This window comes from Podarcis muralis, chromosome 6 (assembly GCF_964188315.1).
Source record: "Podarcis muralis chromosome 6, rPodMur119.hap1.1, whole genome shotgun sequence".
NCBI lineage: Eukaryota > Metazoa > Chordata > Lepidosauria > Squamata > Lacertidae > Podarcis > Podarcis muralis.
The window spans coordinates 27,837,682-27,863,311 of record NC_135660.1 but is presented as its reverse complement, the minus strand read 5'-3'; the positions used below and the strand labels follow the sequence as shown (position 1 = coordinate 27,863,311).

The 25,630-nt window shown below is 39.5% G+C and overlaps 1 protein-coding gene across 10 annotated transcripts in view; it reads right to left on the bottom strand.

Moving 5' to 3' along the window:
- Positions 1–6,189: 6,189 nt before the first annotated feature.
- The window catches only part of TFDP2 (transcription factor Dp-2), a 37,821-nt gene continuing 18,380 nt past the window's right edge, over positions 6,190–25,630 (bottom strand). For all 10 annotated transcript variants that reach the window (XM_028731185.2, XM_028731190.2, XM_028731193.2 and 7 more), the window contains 8 exons: positions 23,344–23,391; positions 21,957–22,119; positions 20,402–20,545; positions 19,739–19,807; positions 16,934–17,085; positions 15,819–15,985; positions 12,721–12,826; positions 6,190–11,486 (listed from right to left, as the gene is read on the bottom strand). In XM_028731185.2, the coding sequence (XP_028587018.2) occupies positions 11,309–11,486; positions 12,721–12,826; positions 15,819–15,985; positions 16,934–17,085; positions 19,739–19,807; positions 20,402–20,545; positions 21,957–22,119; positions 23,344–23,391 (1,027 nt within the window). In that variant the 3' untranslated portion in view covers positions 6,190–11,308. The remainder of the gene's footprint in view (positions 11,487–12,720; positions 12,827–15,818; positions 15,986–16,933; positions 17,086–19,738; positions 19,808–20,401; positions 20,546–21,956; positions 22,120–23,343; positions 23,392–25,630) is intronic.

The following is a 25,630-nucleotide window of genomic DNA, read 5'->3' as shown; positions in this document are numbered from 1 at the left end:
GCCTCTAGGTCACTCTGCTGCTAACTGTTCTCTAACAAAGGAACTTCAAAGGGAGACTGCAACATAAAACTGCTGCACTAGCTCTTATCTGTAAGTTGCATTTGTTTTGCCCTGAAATGAGACAATGGTTTCTCCTCCACAAAGGCTATTAGTTAACACCTGTTCGTGGTTTTTGTCATTGCTCACCATGTTTATACTGCGTACATTTAAGCTTTATAAGTAGCTGACAGTACCTTTTGCAGATCATGGTATATAGTTCTTCTCTGTCCTCATCCGTTAAGTGAGCATAACCTTTCATGGCTACAACTGAATCGGTTCTAGTCCAGAATAGTTTAGGTGCATTTGTAACTGGCTGACTCATCATTTGTGGGGAAAAGTAAGTGTCACAAGGTTCTGTCCTGGGCCTGTTGTTGTTCAACATCTTTATAAACCAATTGGATGAAGGCATTAGGGGGATGGTCATAAAATTTGCAATGACCCCAACTCTGAGAGGTAACCAGTGTTGCTGAAGATCGATCTGGATTCAATATGACCGTAATAGTTTGAAGAACTGGGCCCAAACTAATAAAATTTCAGTGACAAATTTAGGAAGAACCAGCTGGACAATATAAGATGGGGAACACTAGGCTTGCCAGTAGTGCATGTGAAAAGATTAGGGGGGAAGACCACAAGCTTCAAATGCGTCAAGCCTTATGAGGAATGCTTGAAGGAGTTAGGCATGTTTAGCCTGGCAAAGAAGAGATATGATAGCCATTTTCAAATATCTCAAGGGCTGCCACACGGAGGATGGAGCAACCTTGTTTTCTCTGGAGGGTAGGACCCAAACCAATGGCTTCAAGTTACAAGAAAGGAGATTCAGACTAAACATCAGCAAGAACTTTCTGACATTAAGAGCTGTTCAACATTGGAACAGACTCCCATGAGAGGTGGTGGACTCTCCTTCCTTGGAGGTTTTTAAGCAGAGGTTGGATGACCACCTGTCATGTATGATCTAGTTGAGATTCCTGCATTGCAAGGTGTTGGACTAGATGGTCCTCAGGGTCCCACCCAATTCTACAATTCGCTGTTTCTATGATAAATTTGTTTGTTTTACAGATATCACAGAATGCCCCCCCCCCCAGCATCTTTACATCACATTCCATCTGAAGAGGCTCATAGTCTCCTATTGAGGGATGCACCTTGGACTATACAAAGCACTATCACAGGCTAAGCAAAATTGTCCTCTGCTTCTGGTTCATACTCTTTCTTATGGGTGGGGGATTCTTTTCAGCCTGAGGGTCACATTTCCTCATGGGCAATCTTCCAGGAGTTGCAAACCAGTGGCAGGCAGGACCACGTGCAAATATGGGCAGAGCACTGAATTGACTCTAGTCATGCAATGTTTCTGCATGTTGTCTTCCATCCAAGAAAAAAGCACCATCACAATTTAAGGATACTTCCTAGCTAGGCAAAAGCTCTCATGGTGGGACTGGGGAAGTTTCAAGGGCAGCATTTACGTCCACCCCCCCCCCAAAAAAAACCTGTATCTTGGTCTGTAAACACCCTGGGATTTCCCCATCAGATTATTCAATGCAACTGAACCACACTCTTACTTTGGGCATCTCTTTCTCTTTGCCATCTATCCTGCGCTATACAAAGAACTACTTAGTATGCATGTGGCATCACAGGAACCCCTTTTCATGTCTCATTTTCAACGTGAACGCAGGCTTTACTTTATCTGGGATTACTTCATTATTGTGTATGCGTCTAACCTAGCCGCCCCTCATATTTTAAGTAAACCTCTAATTAGCACTTCACTGAATGAAGGGATGAGTAGAACAAACATAATACTTACATTCAGGCATCTTTTATCCATGAGAGAAGCCAGGCCGGCTGTAAAAAGAAAAATGAAGCTCTGCTTCTTCTCTTAGGGCACTGCCATATTTTGCAGCTTGGATCACCAAGTCCAATATTGTAATGACTCATCACTCCTGTAAACTTCAGAATTAAAGCAGCTGTATGAAGCAGAAGAAAAATAAATGTCCTCTCTCCAGACCTCTTATCTGGCAATGATAGACTTTAGTAGGCCAACAATTTTTGTCAGCACAAAGCAAATAACTCCCCCCCCCCCCAAATACACACCACTACTGAATTGATCTTCCCTGTGCTGTTTGGGAGCTGCAGCCTCCACGCTTGTTCTTTGAGATCCCTACTCTAGAACCTGATCTGGTATCGTCAGTAATGTTAACAATGGAGGCCTGTCTTGAATGATCCAATTCTCTTACACAGCCACTAACAGTTACCATTATTTGCTTATCACTGTTTCCATGTATCCAAGCTTCTCTTAAGAATTCTCCCTACTTTCTTTCCCCCCTTTATTTTGTATAACTGAAAAAAAGCTTTTAAATAGTTGTTTAAAACATTCCTCCTGCCTGTTTCTCATGTGCTATCACTGGCTGGTGGCTGGCATCTTTAAACCTTTTTCTGCTGTAGTCTCTCTTTCTCCCTCTGCTGACAGAACTGGACCAGAGTCTAAAGGCAGGGCCCTAGACTATTGCTGGACTTAACTCCCATCATTCCTTGGCCATTGGCCATGCTTTTGCAAGATAAGGGGAATGGAAATTATACTCATCTGGCCAGCTGAAAGTTCCCTACCCTAGGGTAATCCTAACATTTCCTCCCATCAGCTGGATCCTCCTTCAAAATAAAAAGTAGGAATTCAGAGCTTCAAAAGCTCACCAAAAAGCACAATGAACTTGTTTGTGATTTTTTTAAAAAAGGTAAAAGGAGTGAAAGTTGTATGCATCCATAAAAGCAACAGATTTTTCTTGTAGTGAAAATTTAACTTGCAATTTTGGCAGTGACCACAATAATAAATCCCTCTCTCTCAAAACAGTCATTTTGACTTCTTAATTAGGGTATACTTGAGTAATTGTAGAGTATGAGAAGCCAAAGCTATACCTGCAGGTTGGGACACTGCTCCCTGGCATCGAGGTTTAAAACAAGTCTTAAACTGGTACAGATTTCAGAATGTTCCAGGAAGAACACACCTTTTCTGTAACTGATTCTTGATCCATGTAATTATCTTGCCCACGCCAGAGGCTGTGATAACTGTTCTAACTTGCCTCTGCCTGTGGCATTAAGTAGTGTAGTTTTAAAATCAGTGAGGAGATATTTCAAAAGCACAAATGGTTAATTAAATAAAGCTAAATCTTCTGAGTCATTTCCTGTACCTTCTCATTCCTGGTTTATAGCTGTCCTTGCCCCTTCACTTTCACCTAAATGGAACAACAGGACAGCCATTTTATAATATTCACATTTCAGGTTGGGAATAGAAATAGCAATATGCACAAATAAGAAGGGCTCTTAAACCAAAACTTGACAATAGTATGGCACGGCAATGTATCTTTGCCATTCTCCAGGACAGGGCTGGGGAAACCTTGGCTCACCAGATGCTGCTGAACTTCAACTGGCTTCATCTGTGATATTTGGCGCCTTGCTGTCTGAGACTGATGAGGACTGGAGTGCAACAGGTTTCCCAGCCCTGCTGTAGGACCAGAAAGGTCCACTGTGGGTTCCAGGGAGCAGAGATGCATTTAGAAGTTGACTGTTGCTATATAGAGCCTGGTCATCCATAAGGTTGCCATGATCTAGCAGAACGGATTTGATAGTAATGGGGCATATCCAGGTCATTACATACAAAATTCAGAAAGATGTGGAATGGGAAAGAGCGGACTTTTTCCTGACTTGGAAACATTTTGTTTTTGAACTGCATGGCTGTGCAATTCAAACAGGGATCTCCCCAGTCCCATTCCAACATCTTATGCACTTTATCACACGGACTCTACTTTTGAGTGAACTTGAATGAGATTGAACTGTTCACTTTCTTTGGATGACAGAGTGTGTTATGCCTGTTCAGATATTACTATAGAAACAGCAGCAGGTTTTTTATAGGTCCAACACAAGAGAACAAAAGAATAAAGCATTTCAGAGAGTCTCATATTGAGAGCGAAAGAAGAGTAGTCCATGAAACCAACAAACCTGGGGAGAAAGAGGTGAGGCAAATTAACATTACATACAAATCTCAGTGGTAATAGGCAAAAAGATTTCTTTGACACACAAAATCATGGCACCAAAAAATAACACAGGGTCCAATACCCTGCACAGAACATGCCCTGAGGAATAACCTACACATATCACACAATGTAGGTAGTTGAACAAACACCCCTGCATTTTTAAATTAACATGTCCTCCCCCTACACTGGATTCCTACAATGCTTACAAAGAGAACATTGTTTGAATACGACCCTTTATCCTACATGTAGGGTTGAAGCAGAGTTTAATGAACAATAAGCATACACAATTATTTCTTTGCTGCTTTTGACTTTGTACTTTTCCGCTGATTTACTGTGAATGACAAAACCAATCCCCAGTCAAATTGCAAAATCAAGCTCCTTCTAATCAGAAGTGTGGCTAAAGATGAACATGCTGCAATGTATTTTATCTCTACTACTTTGAAGGCCACAAACAGCACACAGTGTATCTGGACAAATACTATACATAAACAGGGTTTCATATTAGTCTTCCAAGGGCCAGAGTTTCAAGCTTCATTCCATCAACAGAAACCCTCCATCCCACCCTCTGGTACATCCTACCTGCCATTCAGCCAAGGTCAACAACTATTCCTTCAGGAGTTCAGCTACATAAAGTCAACTTGTGGCCACTCTAGCAGGCCAGACTCTTCCCACTGTGGACAATCCTGGTCAAAGAATCCTATAGAGCAAACAATTTAATTTCTCATAATTGCAATAAAATTAAAAATGTCAGTGTAACATGAAAATATTATGTTCTTTATGGCGAGAGTGTATATTTATTTGCAGCTGGGATCAGGACTAGGACACGGTGGGTGAGGGTTAACCTCGGGGGGAAATCCTGCCAGAGCTACTGATTGTTCTCCAATTGGGTCAATGAGAACAAATCCAGAGCCACTATTGAAATCCAGCTGTCAGAATTTGTGACTGAAGGCCAATTTTAAGAACTGGGTGCCTTTGCAGAAAATACTTGCCCCAATTCACTCCATAGTAACAGTTACCACTAATAAGCAGCTTTAGGGGTATGTGTTTTTCAAAAAGTGTTATTGAGCCACAGCTTACCATCAACACGACACTGGGATCAGAGATTGGTACAATCCTGAAGTAGTCTCATATATGAGCCACACAAGGAACAGATACTCTACCCCAGGGATAACCAACATGCTGGACCCCAATTCCTATCGCCTCTGATCACTGGGCCAAGCTGCTTAAGGCTGATGTGAGCAGAAGTTCAACAACATCTTGAAAGTACCATCTTGGCTAACCCTGCTCTAGTCTTTCTCCAAGAACTACTCTGTTTTCTTGACTGTGACACAGAAGATAGGCACTTGCCTCCAAAACACAAAAGTTGGCTGGGTTTTACTGCTTTGCATATCACTTTCCTGATGAGGCAATTTGCTACAATAGCACATGGAAACACTGCTGAAAAGTTTCTCCTTAGGCAAAATGAGAAGGTAAGCTTGCGTTATCAGATTTCTTAGCACTCCCAACAAAGGAGTCAACTTTAGAGAACTACACCTTCCTAATCAAGTAGTGAGAAAGGAAAAAAGAAGAGATGAATATAGAGGCAAAGGTTAAAAAATGCTGCCAGTTAAATACATTTTAGCATATGATGCAAACTGTTCCATGCAGTGTGTTGTACTTAACCTTGGAGTTCTAAATGTTCCTGATCTTAGACACACAAGCGATTTCTGCACAGTACACTTGAGGCAGCACTGTATGGCTCTTAAATGAATTAGTTTTATACTATTTACTAAAAGTACCTATTGGTGTAGTCACATGCAATCTCTGTAAGACTTGCTTTCCAAGTAAACATCATTAGGAACCTAGAAAATGCTTTTCCCAGTATTTGAATTGCCAGCAATACACACAATATCGTTAAGAACTAAGAAGATCAACTGGATGTTGTGCTAGACTCCAGTCCAGAAGAACCTACTAAGTGTTGAAATTAGTTATGCTTTCTATTTATTTTGAAAACATCAGTTCAACTTGACCCTGTTTCCCCTGCAGCTTACTCTGTAAGATGTATTTTCTGAAACGGAGAACACATGCTATGAACACTAACCTTTGACAGCTTTCCTCTGCCGCAGTGTTTGCTTAAAAACAAGAGCAGCCCCAGTTGTCTTTAAATTATTTTATTCTGTTCTACAGTTTAGCTTTACTTCTCAGGTCACAAACAGCAGGATATTATTTTTCTTCAAAGTATGCATGCTTTTCATTTCAATCAGATGCAAATACTTGCACTCTTCTGCACAATCCTTACTTGTAGCACTTTAATAAAATACAAGATCACTTGAAATATGCAGAAATAGATTCTTATATAAAATTTCCATAAAAAAATAATGGTGTTTTTTTTATAAAGTATGTGATATACTACAAGGTAACATTTTTCTATTAGATCAGACATATTACATTGCTAGTAGCAACAGTCTTAAAGTGTAAGAGTTTCTTTGCGTCTGCCTTCTTTCTCTTAAGACATACACAAGACTACCACATTTTTCACACTTTAGTCACACAAACTATATATTATGCGGTAGTAAAAAAACAAACACAAGCAGAAAAACCTAGCCTCTCTACAAAATAGCATAAAACAGATTTTAAAATATCTGGTAGCTAAGTCATGGAACATTACATCTTCTGCAAGTTCATTTACAAACTACAGATTAAAGTTGCTGCAATGTGCTGGGGTTGGTTTAAATATTTGGATCACTACACAAAGGCTACTTGAGACAGCTGTTCTGTGTGTACAACATTGCCACATGAATCATTACCATCATCTGACAAGTTTCTCTGCTGCTGGCATATAGATGTGGTGAGAAATAAATAGGCCTTTAGATCATTTGGATAAAACAGACTATCAAGGTTTTGGTAAAGACAAGAATGCTTTCAGACCATCATAAATTCTTTTAGGAGGACATAGTCAGAAGTTCTCTGGTGGAATAGAATGGTTGTACTTTTCAGATCCTAATCTTTAACCAGTTTTGCTCAGGTGTGCACACCAGACATTTATTGATGTGTACAACACTATGCAGTTCATAAAAAATGGTAGGAAGAAACTTAACATTGTGCCAGGCTTAATTCATATGGGCAGCATCAAAGCCAACCATACTCAGAATAGACTCCCTGAAATACCACTACTCCAAATATGATTTGGCTATTTTATTTTCACCTGTGTTAGTGACAGTGGGTTTGCATGATGCAAATTCCTGTTTTAATTAAGACATTTTTGTGAAAGAAACACATATTTCCCACTAACACAAAACATATAAACATTGCATATAAACATTGCATTGTGGTTCCAGTTTAAAAGCATTAAGGATCTTTCATATTTACTTATACTTTCTGTACGTACCCACATAGCAAAATCTGACAACTACAACAAAGGCAGGGAATAACTTGCGAACATCCATATTGCTTTAATTGATTTTCCTGTATTTCTTGTTTTCAAAGAAGTCTGAACTTTCCCCAACCATTCAACCATTTCCCTCCAAAACTGGTTCTGAAGGATAACAATCAAAGTGCTCCGTAATATTCATGCCATATGGTCAGCCTCTTTGGTTACTGTGAATTTTCTCTCTTCCCCCTTCTCCCAATTCAGATTGCCAGTTTAATCTGATGAAATCTCAAGGGTTCACTCTAGTCCTATGAATGCAGCACTTGGCATGAAGGAATCATAAAAGGCATTGCAGAACCCCATCTTTTCCCATCTGCTGTTCATGTGGAATAAGAAGCTTGTCCACTCCTTGCATATCACTGTCCCATCCATCTGCCCCCATCTTCTTGGTCAAGAAACAATCTGTCATTCCCTGTAACACCCTACCTAGCATGGTGGTCATGCACGCACACACACACACACACACACACACACACACACACACACACTGAGGAAGAGCAGGAGAACAGTGTTCTGTTATGCTGTGTGAGGAACACACTTCATGAAAGTGCTGTTATTTGCAGAACTGGGTTGAGCTCTAATGACACAAAAGCTTCCCATGGACTCTGATGAACAAATGTAGGCAGTTATGTGTAGCTCCAATTTCATAAAAGTGTGTGCGCATCTGTGGGGCAAATCTCAGAATATGGTTCTGGGGTACAAAATTCAGCTTTGCAAAAACCTCATCAAAACACACACAAAACAGCAAGTTTGCAGCCCTTTTACTTATGCTGACATGCTTGAAAGTTGTGGATAAATGCCTGCTTGAATCTTGGGGACCACGAGTTCCAGTGGCTGAGGCAGGGCCATAGTGCCCTTCCTAACTTTGTGCCTCTCTCTAACAAAACCAGAATAAACTAGAGGCAGAACAGTAAATCATTTCAAATACGAACAAGAGAAATAATGAAATGAAACTTTCTCTGGCACAGAATTTGAACTGTCTCTGTACATATGTAAGGGAAACGTCCTCTTGAACCACATAATCTGCCATCCTATTTTCAGGTAACCATTCACTTCAAGATGTATTGCCCTAAAATGGAGATAGGGAAGTTGTGATCCTCCACTATAGCAGGTGTTGGAATACAGCTCTTCTCAGTCCTAGCCAGCATAGCTAACTGTCAGGGGTAGTTCAACAACAGCTGGAGGGCCAATTTTTTTCTGCCCTTTCCCTTAAATATGTTTAATGTCTAAGACCTAAAACTGCTTATAAGTAATTGTGCTGGTTATAGGCCATATTATGCACTTAAGACATGGCCATAAGTCCATGCATCCATACAAATCTACTTTGGAATAGATTCATAAATATATGCATGCAATGTGGCGATACCAGGTGTGTGTGTGTGTGTGTGTGTGTGTGTGTGTGTGTGTGTGTGTTGTTTAGTGGAGTGGAAGGAAGGAGATTTGCTACAAGGCTGAAATGATCAAGGTAGAACAGCAGCTTTATAAACATGGGTCTGCAATTTTTTGTAATGCAGGGAATTGGGGGTGTGATTTAGAAGGCCAAAGGAGCATGCAGGTAAGCTTCTCACAAGACCTTCTTCCTGTCCTCAACTTGTTCCCTCAAGTGCCTTTCTCCTAACCAGTTTACTTATGGTACTAAAAGCCAACTGGGATAAAAGACCTGGAAAGATAAGCTACTAAGTAGAGTTTATCCCCCAATCCTTGTGTTTGCAGTGAATGGATGGACCCACATTAAAAAGACATGCATCTCCTGCCATGAGAAAGTTAGAGTGAAGGTGAAAATGACTTTGTTTTTATTCTACCACATCTCCATGTTTTCGTTCAGAGATTGAGCACCTCCCTTCTCATTTGGTCAGCAATTCTGACACAGGATTGTGTCAGAATTTGAGTTCTATTCAGAGCACTAGGCCTGGAACATAGTGAAATCCTACATTCAATATATGTGAAAGACTGCCTAATGGTTTGCCAAATCACAAACAGTAAGCAATTTTAAAAATTGGAACACGCTTCTGCTACCTCCCAGATGGCAATGTAGCCCTTAAAGACTAAAAATGGAGCTTTTCTTTTGGATGTTAATACTCATATGCAAAAAAATCAGTCTGGGGTGAAAAAACCTAGTATATACCTTCTCTAAAACATTCTTTATAATTTCCCCAAAATTAGATCATAGTACTTTCAGCTGAAGCTGCCTCATTTAACACACACACACACACAAAATCAAAGTAAAAAGCCTCTTTAGATTACTGTATTCATATATTCACATCCATTGTTACACTTGAAGATACCAGTTTCTTATTTCCCTATCAGCACTGTATGATCTGCAGCAAAGATTATGGCTTCATAGATTATTTTAAAACCTGAGATCAAAATAGTTTCTTCAAAAAAAAATTCATTTTTTAGTTCTCTAAAGAGAGCTGCATTTTATTTAAATAATTTATAATATTTCATTGGTCTAGTAGACATTTAGAAAGCAAGTTTATTATGATTTCAGAACACACTTGTCAACTAAAATTGCTTGGATTTCATAGGACTGTAATTTAAGATTCTATGGGGGAAAGCTTTGCTATAATTTAACCTTCCTTTATCCATTAAAAAGTGTGAGGGAACGTCACATATCAGTTAAAATCTTAGTATTTTGTAGTCATCTTTTTAAAATTTAAAAATTCCTTCAATACAGTTTCTTCATTTCTAAATTAAAACAGCAGCTGCACAGAGTGTGCTGTGAGCATTGTCTCACTGCTTAATGGACAGTAGAAGGGGAAAATGATAACCTGATGAAATACTAAATCTGGAATAGTTAAAACAGAGGATTTCAAGCTGAAAACACATGTCTCTTTGTGAATGTGTACCACTTTTTCACACAGCTATTCAACCAGAATAAAACTTCAATAGCTTCCCTATCACATAGTCTTATGAGGCACAGTGGTTTTAAATATTTGTGTTCTTCTGTAGAGAAAAAAAAATGACAATTGGGCAGAGGAGTTAATTAGCATCTTATGTGATGTAAGGGAAAAGAAGCAGGCAACTGATGATGATATAAAAAGAAAAATTGTGCATTGTCCACTCTGACCTTTCTGAAAGGTGTTTTTTCCCCTAATAGTGAAGGGGAAAGTAATGCGAGCCAATTCAATTATTCGGTATATGGGCCCAGAAGGGGAGATGTGGAGTTGCACACTAACCATGTGCATTTAAAAGCTTATTGGGAAAGGACATCCCACTCTTACCTGTCACAAACGTTAATGAGGGTCCTCAAGTTGCCTGGCAGATTACAGAGGAGTCCACCATGGATCCAGGCGGCCCCTATGCAACCAGGCTACCAGGACCACTTCCAACTTCTTTCTGGCAGTGAGGACTACAAACACAAATACATAAAACACAGGAGCTGACCCTCCACGCATACAGAAGAGGAACAACCCATGCATGAGAAGTGGCCTAGGTAAATGAATGTCCCGACAGGAAGTGCAGGCGGTCTGTCACTGTAGTGCTGTTTAAGTATGGCATTAACATGTTGCAGGGAGAAGAAATCCATTCTGCCTCTGTGGATGAGATTTGGGTACCAATGAAAGAGAACACTGTCACACCAGAGGTCATTTGCTTGTTTGAAGGGCTCCACATTCTCTCCGATGTGCATAGGTATGAGCACTGAGTCATCCTCTCTTCTTGTTCTGTAGTAGTACAATGTCCTGTGCCTTGTTATAAGCAGCTTCCTGTCTCTGACACTTTTCAAAAAGTTCAACAAAATTGCACAGGGTAAAGAGGCAAAACGTGGAAGAAAACTATGAAAAGAGAGTTAAGCGCACAAGAGTAGTGCACAAGAGGAGTATTTCAAATGACTAGTGTGCCTTTATTCTGGTGAAGAAGAGTCATCTTCATCCTCATCCTCGTCATTGAAGGAACAGGGGGTTTCACCACGTGACTCTGAGTAGTGTGATGTTGCACTGCTGGACTGTTGGCTGCTGGGAGCCAGCAGCTGGCCTGTTGCTAAGGCCACTTCAGAATCTAGACACAACCCTGGATTTCCACTATTAAAGAAGCAAAAAAATCTGCTTGAGAGAACTGCCTCCTATTTAACAACTTGATACTTAAAACTGCATTCCTCTAAGCTGTACTGTTGTAGGTTTGGTTAACACATGCAGGTATGCATCTCAACATTAGAATCAATCTCAGTGTTGCATGTGTGATTAAGACATTATGGATTTTTTTAGTTTCTACAGACAGAACTTTCAAACAGAATACTAGTATGCTAAACTTAATCTAATGTTATGCCATTGTTATTCTTGTTGCCTTGCTGCAATCTGAAGTCTACAGCATATAGAGGGCCTCATATGAAAACATGCTACCTCCTCCCAAATTCTGGCATAATACTCTCCTCACCAGATGCATACTCAGTGTTGCATTGGCCAAGATCCCTCCCACTCCTTCAGGTCTGTTTACCATGCAGCCTGATAAAGAATTAGAAAGCTTGTGCACTGTTTTGTGGTATTTTGATTGGTCTAATAAAAGCTATCAAATCATGAGTAAATCAACCAAGGAGAAAGTGATGTCCATGTGTATGTGAGCAAATCCTTCATAAAATAGGATCTGTGGCTTTAAATAAGTAATTTCACTTTTTCCAGTCATCCTAATCTAGAACCCTACATAATCTTAAACCCATGAACACATTAATCTTAAACCCCAATCACAGTTCAGCGATTACTTCAGAAATGTATACAGCAAAAGGTGATCAACAGAGATGTAACAAAAATCAGGGTGTCTTGACTTGAAGAGCATCAACCCAGTATCTGCTTGGGAGAATTTAACAAGAAATAAAGGCTCAGGGCTCACTTTTCCCAGAAGGCAATTGTAGTTTCTTAATAACATAAAAAGAAGCCATCCATTCAACATTTACTTAGGTAAAAGGTAAAGGGACCCCTGACAGTTATGTCCAGTCGCGGACGACTCTGGGGTTGCGGCGCTCATCTCGCTTTACTGGCCAAGGGAGCCGGTGTACAGCTTCCGGGTCATGTGGCCAGCACGACTAAGCCACTTCTGGCGAACCAGAGCAGTGCACGGAAATGCCGTTTACCTTCCTGCCGGAGTGGTACCTATTTATCTACTTGCACTTTGACATGCTTTCGAACTGCTAGGTTGGCAGGAGCAGGGACCGAGCAATGGGAGCTCACCCCGTCACAGGGATTTGAACCGCTGACTTTCTGATCGGCAAGCCCTAGGCTCTGTGATTCATACCACAGCGCCACATGCGTCCCACTTACTTACCTTGACTTAAAAAGAGCAGTATTCCCAGCTGTGGCCAAAGCAGAACCTGCTTGAGCTGAATTTAAAACTAGCCCCTGGTTCAAGCAGTAAATTCCTGTAGACATATCTAAAAGAAAGCATTTAGTCAATTACAACTCAACACATAACATGCAACAGCAAATGGTCAATACTTTTCCTGTACAGAAACATACTTTTTTATATTCTTGGGGCATGCCCATGCACCAAGCTACATGTTTGGAATCCTGAAAATTTCACTTTTTAGTCATTGAACTGATTCCACCAAGCCTTTTGAAGTTGAAGGGATACATGTGGCTCAGTCTCTTCCCTAGCACCTTTTCTAATCCTTTTCTCATGTTGTGTGAGAGAGTTTAGGGACTGGCAATGGGAGCAGAGGCATACATGTCTATTTTCTGTAGAGTACTAGGTATGTTACCAGTATGAAACACATATATGCTTACAAGGGCAATATGTATTAAGATGTCTCAGAAAAACAGTATTCGAGGGGGTAAAGTAAGTAATTAGCTATACGCTATATAAAAAGCTAGTTGTTATTTCTAGTAAGAATTGGCACCAGCTTCTCTCTGTTATGGCCAAGTAGGAATGCCTGAATCTTGCAAACAGGAGTTTGATGATCTGAGTTTATTGCACACCTTTTCCCCCCTGGCTTTCTGTTCTGTTTCCCATGTTATCATATTAGTGGTGTGTCCCACATGCTAAGCAATTTGGGGGGGGGGGGAGGAATATCTTTAAGCCTATCAAAAATATATGCAAGTTAGCTTTCTAGATTGATAGTGCTTGCATGGTAAAAACAAACTTCAACCTGGAAAGGCTGAATCATCCAGAGAATTTTAGAGAACAAAAATGTTGACTGGTCAACTTAAAAATACAACAAACTGGGTGACTATTTGAGTTAATGCCTCCCCTAATTATCTAAGGAAAATCCCTTTAAATGCAAAATGACATCATAGATCTAGTGTAGCAAATTATCTGGAGAGTCTTTGAAGTGCCAGCACAATGGACTATTTGCATGGGTCTAGTGTACTTTGGCTGTTCCAACAAGAGGGCAAGTTAATCTTTCAGGTACACTGGTAAAATGGTACCAGTGGTAAATTAAAGCTGGCATTATTTTTAGCTCAGGAAATTTTAAAGCAGAAGACAAGGCCCTCTATACACTCAGACAGATGGAACTAAGAGATTATCTTAGCTTGTTCACTCATTAACCCTTTCTAGATAGTACAGTGAAGATAGGAGAAATACAATAGAGGCAAGTTCAACTATCCAACATTCAACATCTCAAGTTTATTCAGCATCCATGAGGAAATATAAGTGCTCAATTGAAGTATTTATACCCTTGAATATAGAGCTCCAGATAATGCAATCATTGCAATATTACTGCTCTACTTCTGGGATTTTGGTATAAGCAAACTCTACAACATCCCATTTTTCCATGTTCAATTTGGTGCTTTAGTTTAAACAATACAATAGCTCATTGACTGTCAGAATAAAGTTGCCATTTGGGATACTGGAAATCGTGTTTAGGTGTGATCAAAGTTGGAAGCTTGCTTCTCTATGTTCAAAGATGCAAGACCTAGAGGCTCAGAACATCTAGAGCAGGATATCATTAGCGAATAACTTTTAAAGAGGAATGCACACACCATTTTTTGTTATTAATGAGCCATAAGAATATGAACACAAATGCTTATTTTAAACATTTTACTACCTTGCAGTCCTTGAAAGAAAGAACAGATTATGTTTAACAAAACAAGTAGAGGCTGTTCAGAAAGCAGTAAGAATCTCACTGCGATCCTCTCCCTGAAAATTTGTACAACACACATTTAAATCAGCTACTTTGTTTGTACAGGCCTCTGATTTCTGTAACTATGCAGATTAGACAGATCTAGCCACAACTTTACATTGCGTAATTATGTTATGATTAAGAGAACAGATAGGAATCCTTTGAAATAGCAGTTTGCGTAGGGAAGGATAAAAAAAAAATCCCCATATTGCTCCTGGTTCATAAGGACAATCAGAAGGCCTAAGAAATATTGAAACTATCACTGAATACAAAGACAAAACACAAGATTTGCCATTTGCAGCTTTAAAATATGTTTGGGTTACTCTAAAAAATTATGTATATGTTAGTTTAAAAAAGGTGGTTATATTCACTAAACAAGGGAAATTTCTCTGGGGACACAATGGGTCCTAGCCAATCTCATCAGTGGAAGCCACTTGCACAATGGGGTTTTCTCCCACTCTCCTCCCAACAAGCTGCAAAATTCGGCTTAGGGGAGTTTCGAGGAAAAGCCCAGAACAGCATGCAGGGGGAGGAGAGCAGCTTCCAAGAGTAGCTCACATATACTCACATTACTCCCTCTGTGCTCTACAGTCCTCCTTTCAAAGAAGGAAAGCCTGTCACTTTCAGGGTGATGAGCACCAGGCACCTTTTCGGCAGCAACCTATTTTGTGTTTAAAGAAGGCTTGGTGACCACAATAATATTCCTTATTTGGTGTGCCTGCTGCCTCTTAGCAAAGCAAATAGTCTGGGGCATTGAAAATTGTAGTTCAACAATATCTTGAGGGCATCAGATTGGAGAAGGCTGGTTTAAAGTATAACATAATCTGCTCTACCTATGTCACAAATTGTTTAAAGTGGTTCTTTAGCTTAACTATTTTGTGACTGTGTGTAGCAAACCACTTCAAATATCGTTCCACTAAGAGAGATTCTGTAGCCCGAATCAGCCCCTTGATCGTCAATACATTTGCTGGATACCATGACTGAAACTGTGCAGCATACTTTTTCACCGGACTTTAAAAATATGTAGACACTCCCTTAGTTTTAAATAGCAGGGTGACAGCAGGAATTATTAATGGCACTACTTTGAATAGTACACCATTCAAGCACTTTGGTTTATTTACAAGTTCTGGAATCTCTAGTTGCAGATGACTACTTTTAAACCTGTGATTTAGTTTGTACAATACTGCCAACTTTCATAAATCACTCGGTATTGCCATCTTCATGCAGTCTGACATCATTAGAAATTCTTCACGATGGTGAGGATTTGCATTTAATCAGCAACATGCAAAAACCACAGCCTTACCTGTGACATAGCTTTCTAAAGCTTTAGGCACTAGTGATTTAGCAGCTCTTAGGTCTGCCGATGAGCATTTGCCTGTCTCTAGGCCAAGTGACATTCCCATTCGCTTTAATACTTCAGTGTCATCATGGATCTCAAAAGTGCTATCAAAATTAAAAAGGTATTCAAATCTGTAAGAGGGGGAAAATGAGTGAGATTTCCTAGTACAGCTTAGATGCATTTTCTAAATTATATGTTAATAAGTGCCCAAATACAATTACACTTGCAGGATTACTTCATGAGTCAAAGCTATATTTAAAACATAACTAGGTACAGAAAGTGCTTCTGATTGCATCTGGTCAACTGCCATCTCAGCAGGGTACAAATTATTATATTTCCCCAATTAAAAACACTTTTTCCATGCGAGGCAATAGGAGTCCATAAACTTTTCCCCCTCATTAAACAGATTCAAAGTTGAGGGGAAATCTTGCTTAAGCCAAAATCTTTTCTTGTACTAAACCAAATGGATTTTAAAGGTCATCTACAGACTCCTCACTCAAATTCAGTGCCCCCCTTCCTGCCCACCAAATGCATTTTAAGTGTATTTCATCCCTACTTAGGTCCTTTAGCCGTATAAAACTGGTAAAAATAACTTATAGGACAGCTTATAATTGCTACTAGAGAAGCTGTTCCAGAAACAAGATATTTTGTTGTTAGCCAGCTTTATTATGAAAGTTTTTATAACACAAATTTGAATATAAAACCAGGCGTCAACAATTCTGCTTACCACCATAAGTGTGGTGGTGCCTTCTGGCCAGCATGACCAACAGCCAAAAACAAAGTGAAAGGGGAAAATGTACTATTTTAAAAAAATTAAAAATCTTTATTTCAAAAATAATCACAAATACCAATATACTGATAACAACATATTAGCAGGTCAAATCCTATACAATATCAAAAGCGTTTCAACACAGAGGTCTTCCTCATCAGGCGGACCGAACATAAAAAACTCAACATGAATTGGGAGAATAATGGGTAATCTGGTGGCAAATTGATTTTTTTTTTATTTAGAAAAAAAGTTTCTTAGGCTTACTACAAAGCACTCAACACTACAGCATGTACTTTCATATCACACTCACTTGTCAGGAGAGATGCTGCAATCTATGATGGTACTTTTGCTTGTGTTTATTACTAGAAAAGGCAGTTGTATTGTAGAATTTAAAGCTGGAGCACCCTGAGTCTGTTGTTCGTTTTGTTGATTTCTTTGTACCAAATTTTTGAAAGCAATTTGCTGTAGAAGGAAATGAAAATTATCAAATTTTAAAACACATAACCAAACCTGTCCTAGATTATTGTGTCAGAAAATGAGAATTGTTTTAGTATTAGATGAAGCATTGAGAAGCTTAAATTTTAGTATTACTGCAGATTTTGATAAACAAATGTAGGTTAAATCAGAAAATGTCACTGATTTTCTGTGATGCTAGACAGGGAATGACTTCTGTGTTCATACTGGTTTGTCACAGATTCCTTTGAACATTTATTTGCTGTATTAGGAGACAGGCTGCTTTTCAAAAGGCAAACTTATTTTAGTTTACAGCTGAAGGAAACATGGAAGTATGCACTCTGCTAGTTTAAGAATGCATATATATATATATATATATATATATATATATATATATATATATATATATGCAGGTTTTGGTGTCCTCGGGTATCTTCCCGTGTAAAAGTTGGGGTGTCTAGGCGACGTTTCGACGAGGTCTCACTCGTCATCTTCAGGCTGGTGCTTTCGGCTTCTTGTTACTGGAACAGAGCAGGATCTCAGTGTTTGAGTTCCTATAAATACTGTTGAGGAGGTGTGGCCTCCTATGTTCTGGGCAGAGAGGAAGTTCCCAGGCTAGTGTGCCTTTTCTTCTTTTGTTCCTTAATTGCTTGAGGGATATCTTGAGTGATTTCTTGAGTGATATCCTGAGTACCACTTAGGTGGGTCATTAGGTGTGGATTAGTTGCTAAAGCCTTTGTGTCTTGACCTCTTGAACTTTGTGAAGAGTTTTTCTGAGAAGATGGGTGTACTACATTTAGTTGTGCTCTGGCTTGGCTTCGTGTATAGGGGCGAGCTGTGGTTTTGTGGCCTGTGCCAGCCAGATCTGTGTAGGGATTGCAGGGGGGTGCAGCATCCGGAGGTGCCACCATGGTTTGGCTACTGGATGGTGTCTGTAATTTATCTGTGGAAAGGGTCTGGGTTTGGGTCTGGTGTGGTTGATTGGTGATGGCGTTCTGTGTGCCTCTGGATCTGGTGTCAGTTTTTGTGGGGAGGGCTAATTTCCAGATGTCTGGCAAGCGGGATGTGTGAAACACACACCAACCGCTACTTACATGCACAATCACACCACCACCCTGCACAAATAAACTCCGTAGCCAAGACTCTCATCTCCAGAACCAAACGCCTGGCTGACAAAGACCACTTGACAACTGAGTTACAGAATCTCTCAAATGTGTTAATTGCCAATGGATACCAGCAAAACAGGGTTACGAAGCTAATCCAAAAAGAAACACCCCCCAAAAACCAAGACACAGAAGAAAACAATGGCATGGCCCTCCTTCCTTATATCAAGGGCACTACAGATAAAATTAGCAAAATCCTCCATAAACACAATATCAAAACAGCCTTTTGCGCCAACCAAAAAATAGCCAATATCCTCAGAAACCCCAAGGATAAAATCCAGTTGGAAAACCAAGGGGTCTATGAAATACCCTGCAAAGTCTGCCCAGCCACGTACATTGGACAAACAAACAGACGAATAAATGCACGTATCGCAGAACACAAGAATGCCGTCAAAAAAGAAGAAAAAACTTCCTCTCTCTTCCAACACATGAAAGAAACAGGACACGAAATTAATTTTGCAGATTCCAAATTGCTCTCTAACATGGAACATCACCACAAGAGAATAATCATGGAAGCCATCGAGATAGAGAAACACCCTCACAACATGAACAAGCGTGACGACACATCCCGCTTGCCAGACATCTGGAAATTAGCCCTCCCCACAAAAACTGACACCAGATCCAGAGGCACACAGAACGCCATCACCAATCAACCACACCAGACCCAAACCCAGACCCTTTCCACAGATAAATTACAGACACCATCCAGTAGCCAAACCATGGTGGCACCTCCGGATGCTGCACCCCCCTGCAATCCCTACACAGATCTGGCTGGCACAGGCCACAAAACCACAGCTCGCCCCTATACACGAAGCCAAGCCAGAGCACAACTAAATGTAGTACACCCATCTTCTCAGAAAAACTCTTCACAAAGTTCAAGAGGTCAAGACACAAAGGCTTTAGCAACTAATCCACACCTAATGACCCACCTAAGTGGTACTCAGGATATCACTCAAGAAATCACTCAAGATATCCCTCAAGCAATTAAGGAACAAAAGAAGAAAAGGCACACTAGCCTGGGAACTTCCTCTCTGCCCAGAACATAGGAGGCCACACCTCCTCAACAGTATTTATAGGAACTCAAACACTGAGATCCTGCTCTGTTCCAGTAACAAGAAGCCGAAAGCACCAGCCTGAAGATGACGAGTGAGACCTCGTCGAAACGTCGCCTAGACACCCCAACTTTTACACGGGAAGATACCCGAGGACACCAAAACCTGCATTCCTGTACCCGTGAAAATCTACGAAAGCAAATATATATATATATATATATACACACACACACACACACACACACACACACACACACACACCCCAAACCACTTAACACTAGTAAACAACATGCAGTGCATTCAACAAAGTTTTACTCAGAGCAGACTGACTGAATTTAATGAACATTACTAAGTTAGGTCCACTAATTTCAACAAGCCTACTGTGAGTTAGCTGAACATCCCCCCCCCCAATGGATTTAAGTGATATCATACATTTGAAAAATATACCTGAAGTATAAGTTCTTGCAGCTGAGCTCTCTTCTGTTTTATACGTTCTATACGCCGTTGTTTCTCTATCTTAAATACGAATATGAAAAGAAAGATACAAAACAGTAGATAAATACACAGACGTGTCTTTTCCTCTGGGCCAAGGTGAAACTGCTTCATGACTGTTTTAGGGAAGCTGAATCGCAGCATATAGGACATATATTGCAAAATCATCAGATGCACTACAGATGCCATCAGAACCTTTCGTGCTGCATCAATCAAGTAGGGAAGTCAGCAAAGTTTAAGTTAAAAATGAGACAATACTTTAACATGGGGCAGCTAGGCAGAACACTGCAATTCTGATTGGGACTTAGGTATAAAAACTATTATATTTTGAAGTTACTGTTTATTGTTTAGTTTCCTTTTAAAGCTGCCCTAAAACAAATATTCCAGGGCAGTTTACAGTATATTTCTTAAGACTAAGATTTTATTATACATCTATAAAAACAGTATGTAAAGATGAATAAACTTCTATATTTTTTGGTTGGTGTGGGGCCCACACAGATAGCACTCATACTCATAATTTATATAGAATAACTCTACTTAAAGTAGAATTCACGCGTCTCCATTTTATACACAGAAAATACAATGTTTGCCAATATAAATTTTACACCCCTCACTCACCTCAAGGTTTTGACATTCTTGAGCCGAGTTTGTAGGAAGACCTATCCATTTGATTTCTTTTTTCTCCTTTGAAATAATGTTCATCGCCATCAATACATTGAGGGCATCATAAACTCTCCGCCTAATATTCTTCTGATCATAAACCTGTTTAAAATGCAATACTGTTAAATATATCATCAGCTCACTACAGGTATGAAAAACAGTATTAAATCATTTTAAAATGCATATAAAGGTTTCACTGCAGGCAGGACATTAATGTGAACACTATAACTAATATTTACGGGCCAAGCTTGTAGAAAACCAAGATATATACAATATCAAACCAGTGGTGGTTCTCCTTCCCAATCACATACATATCTCATATTCTCCCACAGGAATGTGGAAAAGGCATATATAAATTAATGTGAATATTGTCTCTTTAAGTATTTACATGCTCAGAAGTAACTACATAATTGAAAAAAGTATACAAAATAGGAAAAATATCATGCAAAAAGTTTCCTTGATTATATCCAAAGCTGAACAGGGGCCAAGAGAGGTCCAATTTATTACCTAATTAGCTGTAAGAACAACATTTGCAAGTTTGATTACAGAATTATTAGAGTACAGAATCTTTGAAAATGCCACGTTATAAGCATGTCTTTTTTATTAAAAACATAAGGCAACATTTGAACAGACTGAAAGGGCAATAAAACATATGTTTTAATCTATAGGTTGCTAGACTAAACCATGAAAAATTGAGAAAGCTAACACGTCAACTGATGATGAATATTAAAGTAGTTTAAATACGTCCAAGCTCTGTGACTGCTGCATTCTTCCCCTTTCTATATCTGCTCATACTTTTCTAATTTGGGCTCAGCAGAAGCTTCTAAAAGGTGGCTACATCTCCCGCCACCTCACTGCCACCTGCATCATCACTCCCCATATAATCATGTCTCCCCCGCTCACAGGTGTTGCAGAGCTGCAGCCACTCTGCTCCTTGAACCTGGCAGGGCAATCATGGGCGGCGAGAGGAGTGCTCCTCTACTCACCCTTGGACCATGAGATTTCACAATCACAATTTCCTAATGGTAAGATTTCACAACAGCAGCTAGTCTAAAGCTAAAATAGGATTGCTCCAAAATAAGGGAATGGTTCCCATCTACTTCAAAGAGTCACAAGAACTGCAAAAGTATACAAGTTTGTAAATTCATGGGGCAAGGTGTAGGGGAGAGAGAGGAGGGATTCAAAAGCTGAAAATGGGCTAACAAGCACATGTGAGGTCCCAGGGCTTACAGAATGTTGACAGCAATTGAATCAGAGAGAGACAGACAGGCAGCTCTAAAGGAAACTGAAGCCGGACAGACTGTACAAATTTATCTATGACTGAAAATAGCTGAGGCATAGATTGGTAAGTGTTTCAGCAAAAGTAGGGTAGGGAAGAAAATTGAGGGTGGGGTGGAAAGAGCACTGGTCTCCTCAAGCCCTTAATAGTTTACACATAATATTTTAATTTGATTATAGAGGAACAAGTGGGTTGCAAAATATTAGATGTGTATGAATGTTACTTTCTACTTACTGAATCTGTAGCTAAGTGGCCATTAGAGTTTGTAAAATCCGATACCAGCTCATCTGCAACTTCATTATAAGATGTTGTTCCTTTATGCTGGACCTTTTCACATACTTTCATTGAAAAATGTCTCAAACCCTTTCCATTTTTATCTCCTTTTCTGCTTCTTTTACTGTGATGAAGAAAAATTCAAATCTTAAGTTTGACAACAAAGACCAATCACAGATTTTTCATGCTAAGCACTATCTGTTTGCTGGAAGGTGCAGTATCTGGGGGAAATGTTTATTTGGGAGAATATGATAAATAATTTATAATGCTAGAATCAGCCATGCAATTTTAATTTCATTCTCTTTCTTGCAAGATACTGCTTTGTGCTTACGTTATGAATGTGTTCTTTGCAAAGATTATACAGTACATTAAACCATCTAGCTAGTTTACTAGAATTTTGGAAGTGCAGAAGTACCTACTCTGAAATGTAATCATTTTCAAACCAAAAAACCAGCAGCAAATCAAATAATTTGCTCCAATGCATTTCAAGGTCATGTTTTTCTTCTGGGGATACGATTCTATGTTTTTTGGAAATTCTACAATGGTATACTTGCTTACAACTCACATATAATAGAATCAAATGGTGTATTTGCCATTTTTTACTTGCGGCGGCAAAGAAAACCTTGTGGGGTCAGATCAAAAGTACATATAGTTCAGAACTTTGCTCCTGTTAGTAACTAGTTAGACTGTGAAGGCAACAGGCAGAGCATGAGGTCAGTAGCCTATCACTACTGTACAGCGCCCCCAGCAGCCAGTATTCAGTGCAATACTGCCCCTGCACCTGAAGTTTCCATATAGTCACATAGGCTCAGGCAGAGGCTTAGTAGACTTGCTAGTAGAGATGGTGGGAACTGATCCTGGGACCTTTTGACATGAAAAGCATATGCTCTACTATGACTCTAACATATATTTTTTTACCGTCACTAACTTCACTTTCACTTCCTATATACAAGTAGTAAAATTCAATTGCTATAAAGTCTTACAAGTGTAGTCCAATAGTGAGTGATAAAGCACTGAAGTACGTTTACCAGAATTGTGCCTGCAGAAAAGCCCATGGCGATTTAACTAGATTTTTCTCACCAAAAGTCAATGATAGATCTTATCACCTCTACAAAACTGCATTTCCAAATATTTTGCAAGTTATATAAACAACCGGATAGTTATTAGTTCGAGCCAGACAATCTGTTAGAATAGGTGTAAAAGTACAACAAAGGACAATATTATTTGGTCTATTATAGTAAACTGAACTATTTCAGGGAGATGGAAAGACACCAACAATTAAAAATGAAATCTTGCTAACAAGTTCAAAGGTCAGCCAGCATATTCAGGATGCAGCAGTGATACAAACCTTTCCGAAAAATCTGATTCCATAAAGTCTTGAGTTCGTTTTCTATCCCTGTAAACATTAAAAAACAGCACATATCAAAATATGGATTTTAGGCTGTACTAATGTTTCATAGCACAAGTTACACCTATTTTAAATATTTTAAGTACTTGCTTTATTCATTTTTAAAGCTAGTCAAATATATTGAGCATAATTTGAGCATAATTTGTAATAGTTGTAATTGCCCCTAGGGGAATGCAACTTGACTAAACTTAAATAAATTGGAATTTATTTGTACATTGATTGTTTCAAATTATTCAGTGTACACCACTAAGTGATTCCTTGGTTAAACAGTTAATTTTATTTAGATGAATTTATAGAAATAAAACCAATGGGTGACATTCAGTTGTAAGAGTTTTGCTGGGATGAGAAATGTTGTTTCTGTTCAACTTCATTCCCTGATCATCTTCCTGAGCTCTAGCTGAGGAACCTGAAACCTTGCTGGGGAATGGGGGCTGATCAGCAGGCCTTCCTGGACATACTAAATGAGCATCTTATTAGGAAAAATGGGCAATAACTTCTCCGTAGGGAAGAAGGCCAATGGAAGAGAAATTTTGATAGTCCCAAGAGTTCTTAAGAAAGGAATCCTGGTAGAAGAACTGGATGATAAAACAGCTGGAGAATTATTTCTGCTGCCTTTTGTGGTGCTGGTGCCTGGAGTAGCTCTAGAACAGCTCTTGCCCTTTTCTGACTTTTGCAGAACTCTTGTAGGGACCTGGACAGGAACAAACTGGCCACATCAGTTCTCAAACTGGTCATAACACACTCTGCCCTAGTTCTCTCTTAAAGCAGATTTTTAAGAGGATATGTGGTTTCATTCACATTGTTATATGCTTGTATAAAAGTTTGTGTTTCTTATTGTGTTTGTTGCATTCCGATTATATGTAGTAGTTCCTCAATTTCTTAAAAAATGAGATGAAACAACCAGGTCCTCAGTCCATACAATGAACTGTGAAAGTGGTTGATCCTCAAACAAAACCGAGAACCAGGAAAAGCCTGAGTGGTGAAGATGACACCATTTTCCTCTGCTGGTTGCCTGCTCAAGACCTGGGCAGACTGCACCAGATTAGCAGCTGTTTCTCCTGCTGCTTTTCCTGTTTTCATCTTTGCAGGGCCTATATAGCTAAGGTGGGTCTTGGCAGTGCTTCTCCTCCCAACATGCTTTCCTTGTCCTGCCCCTAGAGCAAGGGAGTTATTCAAACAAGCAGACACATGCACTCTGCTTGCTTATCCTCCACAACCAGCCCAAAAGAAGAAGTTCATATGTAGAGCAGCAGCAGCAGGAGACTGGCTCTATCAGAAACCATCCCACATCTTTGACTGGAAGGCGCTGTGGGTAAATGGGTGTTAGGTAGTTTGCCTGTTCTGGATGGGGTTGCACTGCCTCTAGTTTGCTACCAAGCCAGGTTAAAGCACCTGTCATTAACGTATAGAGCCTTAAGCAACTTGGGAACCATTTACCTGAGAGAACCTTTCCTCTTATATATAGACCTATCTGATTACTAAGACGTTTAAAAGAGGCCCCGCTAGCTGTGCCATAAGCGAGAGAACTCAACTGTGTGGCACAAAGAAATGGGCCTTCTCATGATTACTATTTTACTGTTTGATGTTTTATCGTGTTTTTAATATTCTGTTGGGAGCCGCCCAGAGATGGATGGGGTAAAAATATATTATTATTATTATTATTATTATTATTATTATTATTATTTCGCAGAAACATTTGGATACAATCACTATAAGGAGGAAGGAAAGGTCACACTGGGGGAAGTGGTGTTTGTCTGTGGAAGAGGACATACAATCTGATAAGCTAGAAATCACAAAAGAGGAAGGCTTCTCTACCAAATCATTGTGGGTGAAGATAGTATAGATGTAAATATTGTTGAAGCTATCCTGATCAATATATATATGTAAATGGACAATGGCTAAGAAAATCCAACATGGCCACATTTGATAATGAGGGGATTCGTAAAAAGAAAAAGAAAAATATATATTGTGATCCTCGGATGAAAGGTGGTATTTTGACTTTTAAAAAGCTTTTGATGCAAGATCACACCAGTCATGGAATAAGAGAAGTCCTCTGGTTAAGAAACAGGAAACAAAGCAGGAATAAATGGACAGTTCTCACAATGAAGAGATGTAGAACGTGGGGTCCCTCAAGGATCAATATTGGGACCTGTCCTTTTTAACTTGTTCATAAATCATTTAGTTAGGGGTACGCAGTGAGGCAGTCAAGTTTGCTCATGATATGAAA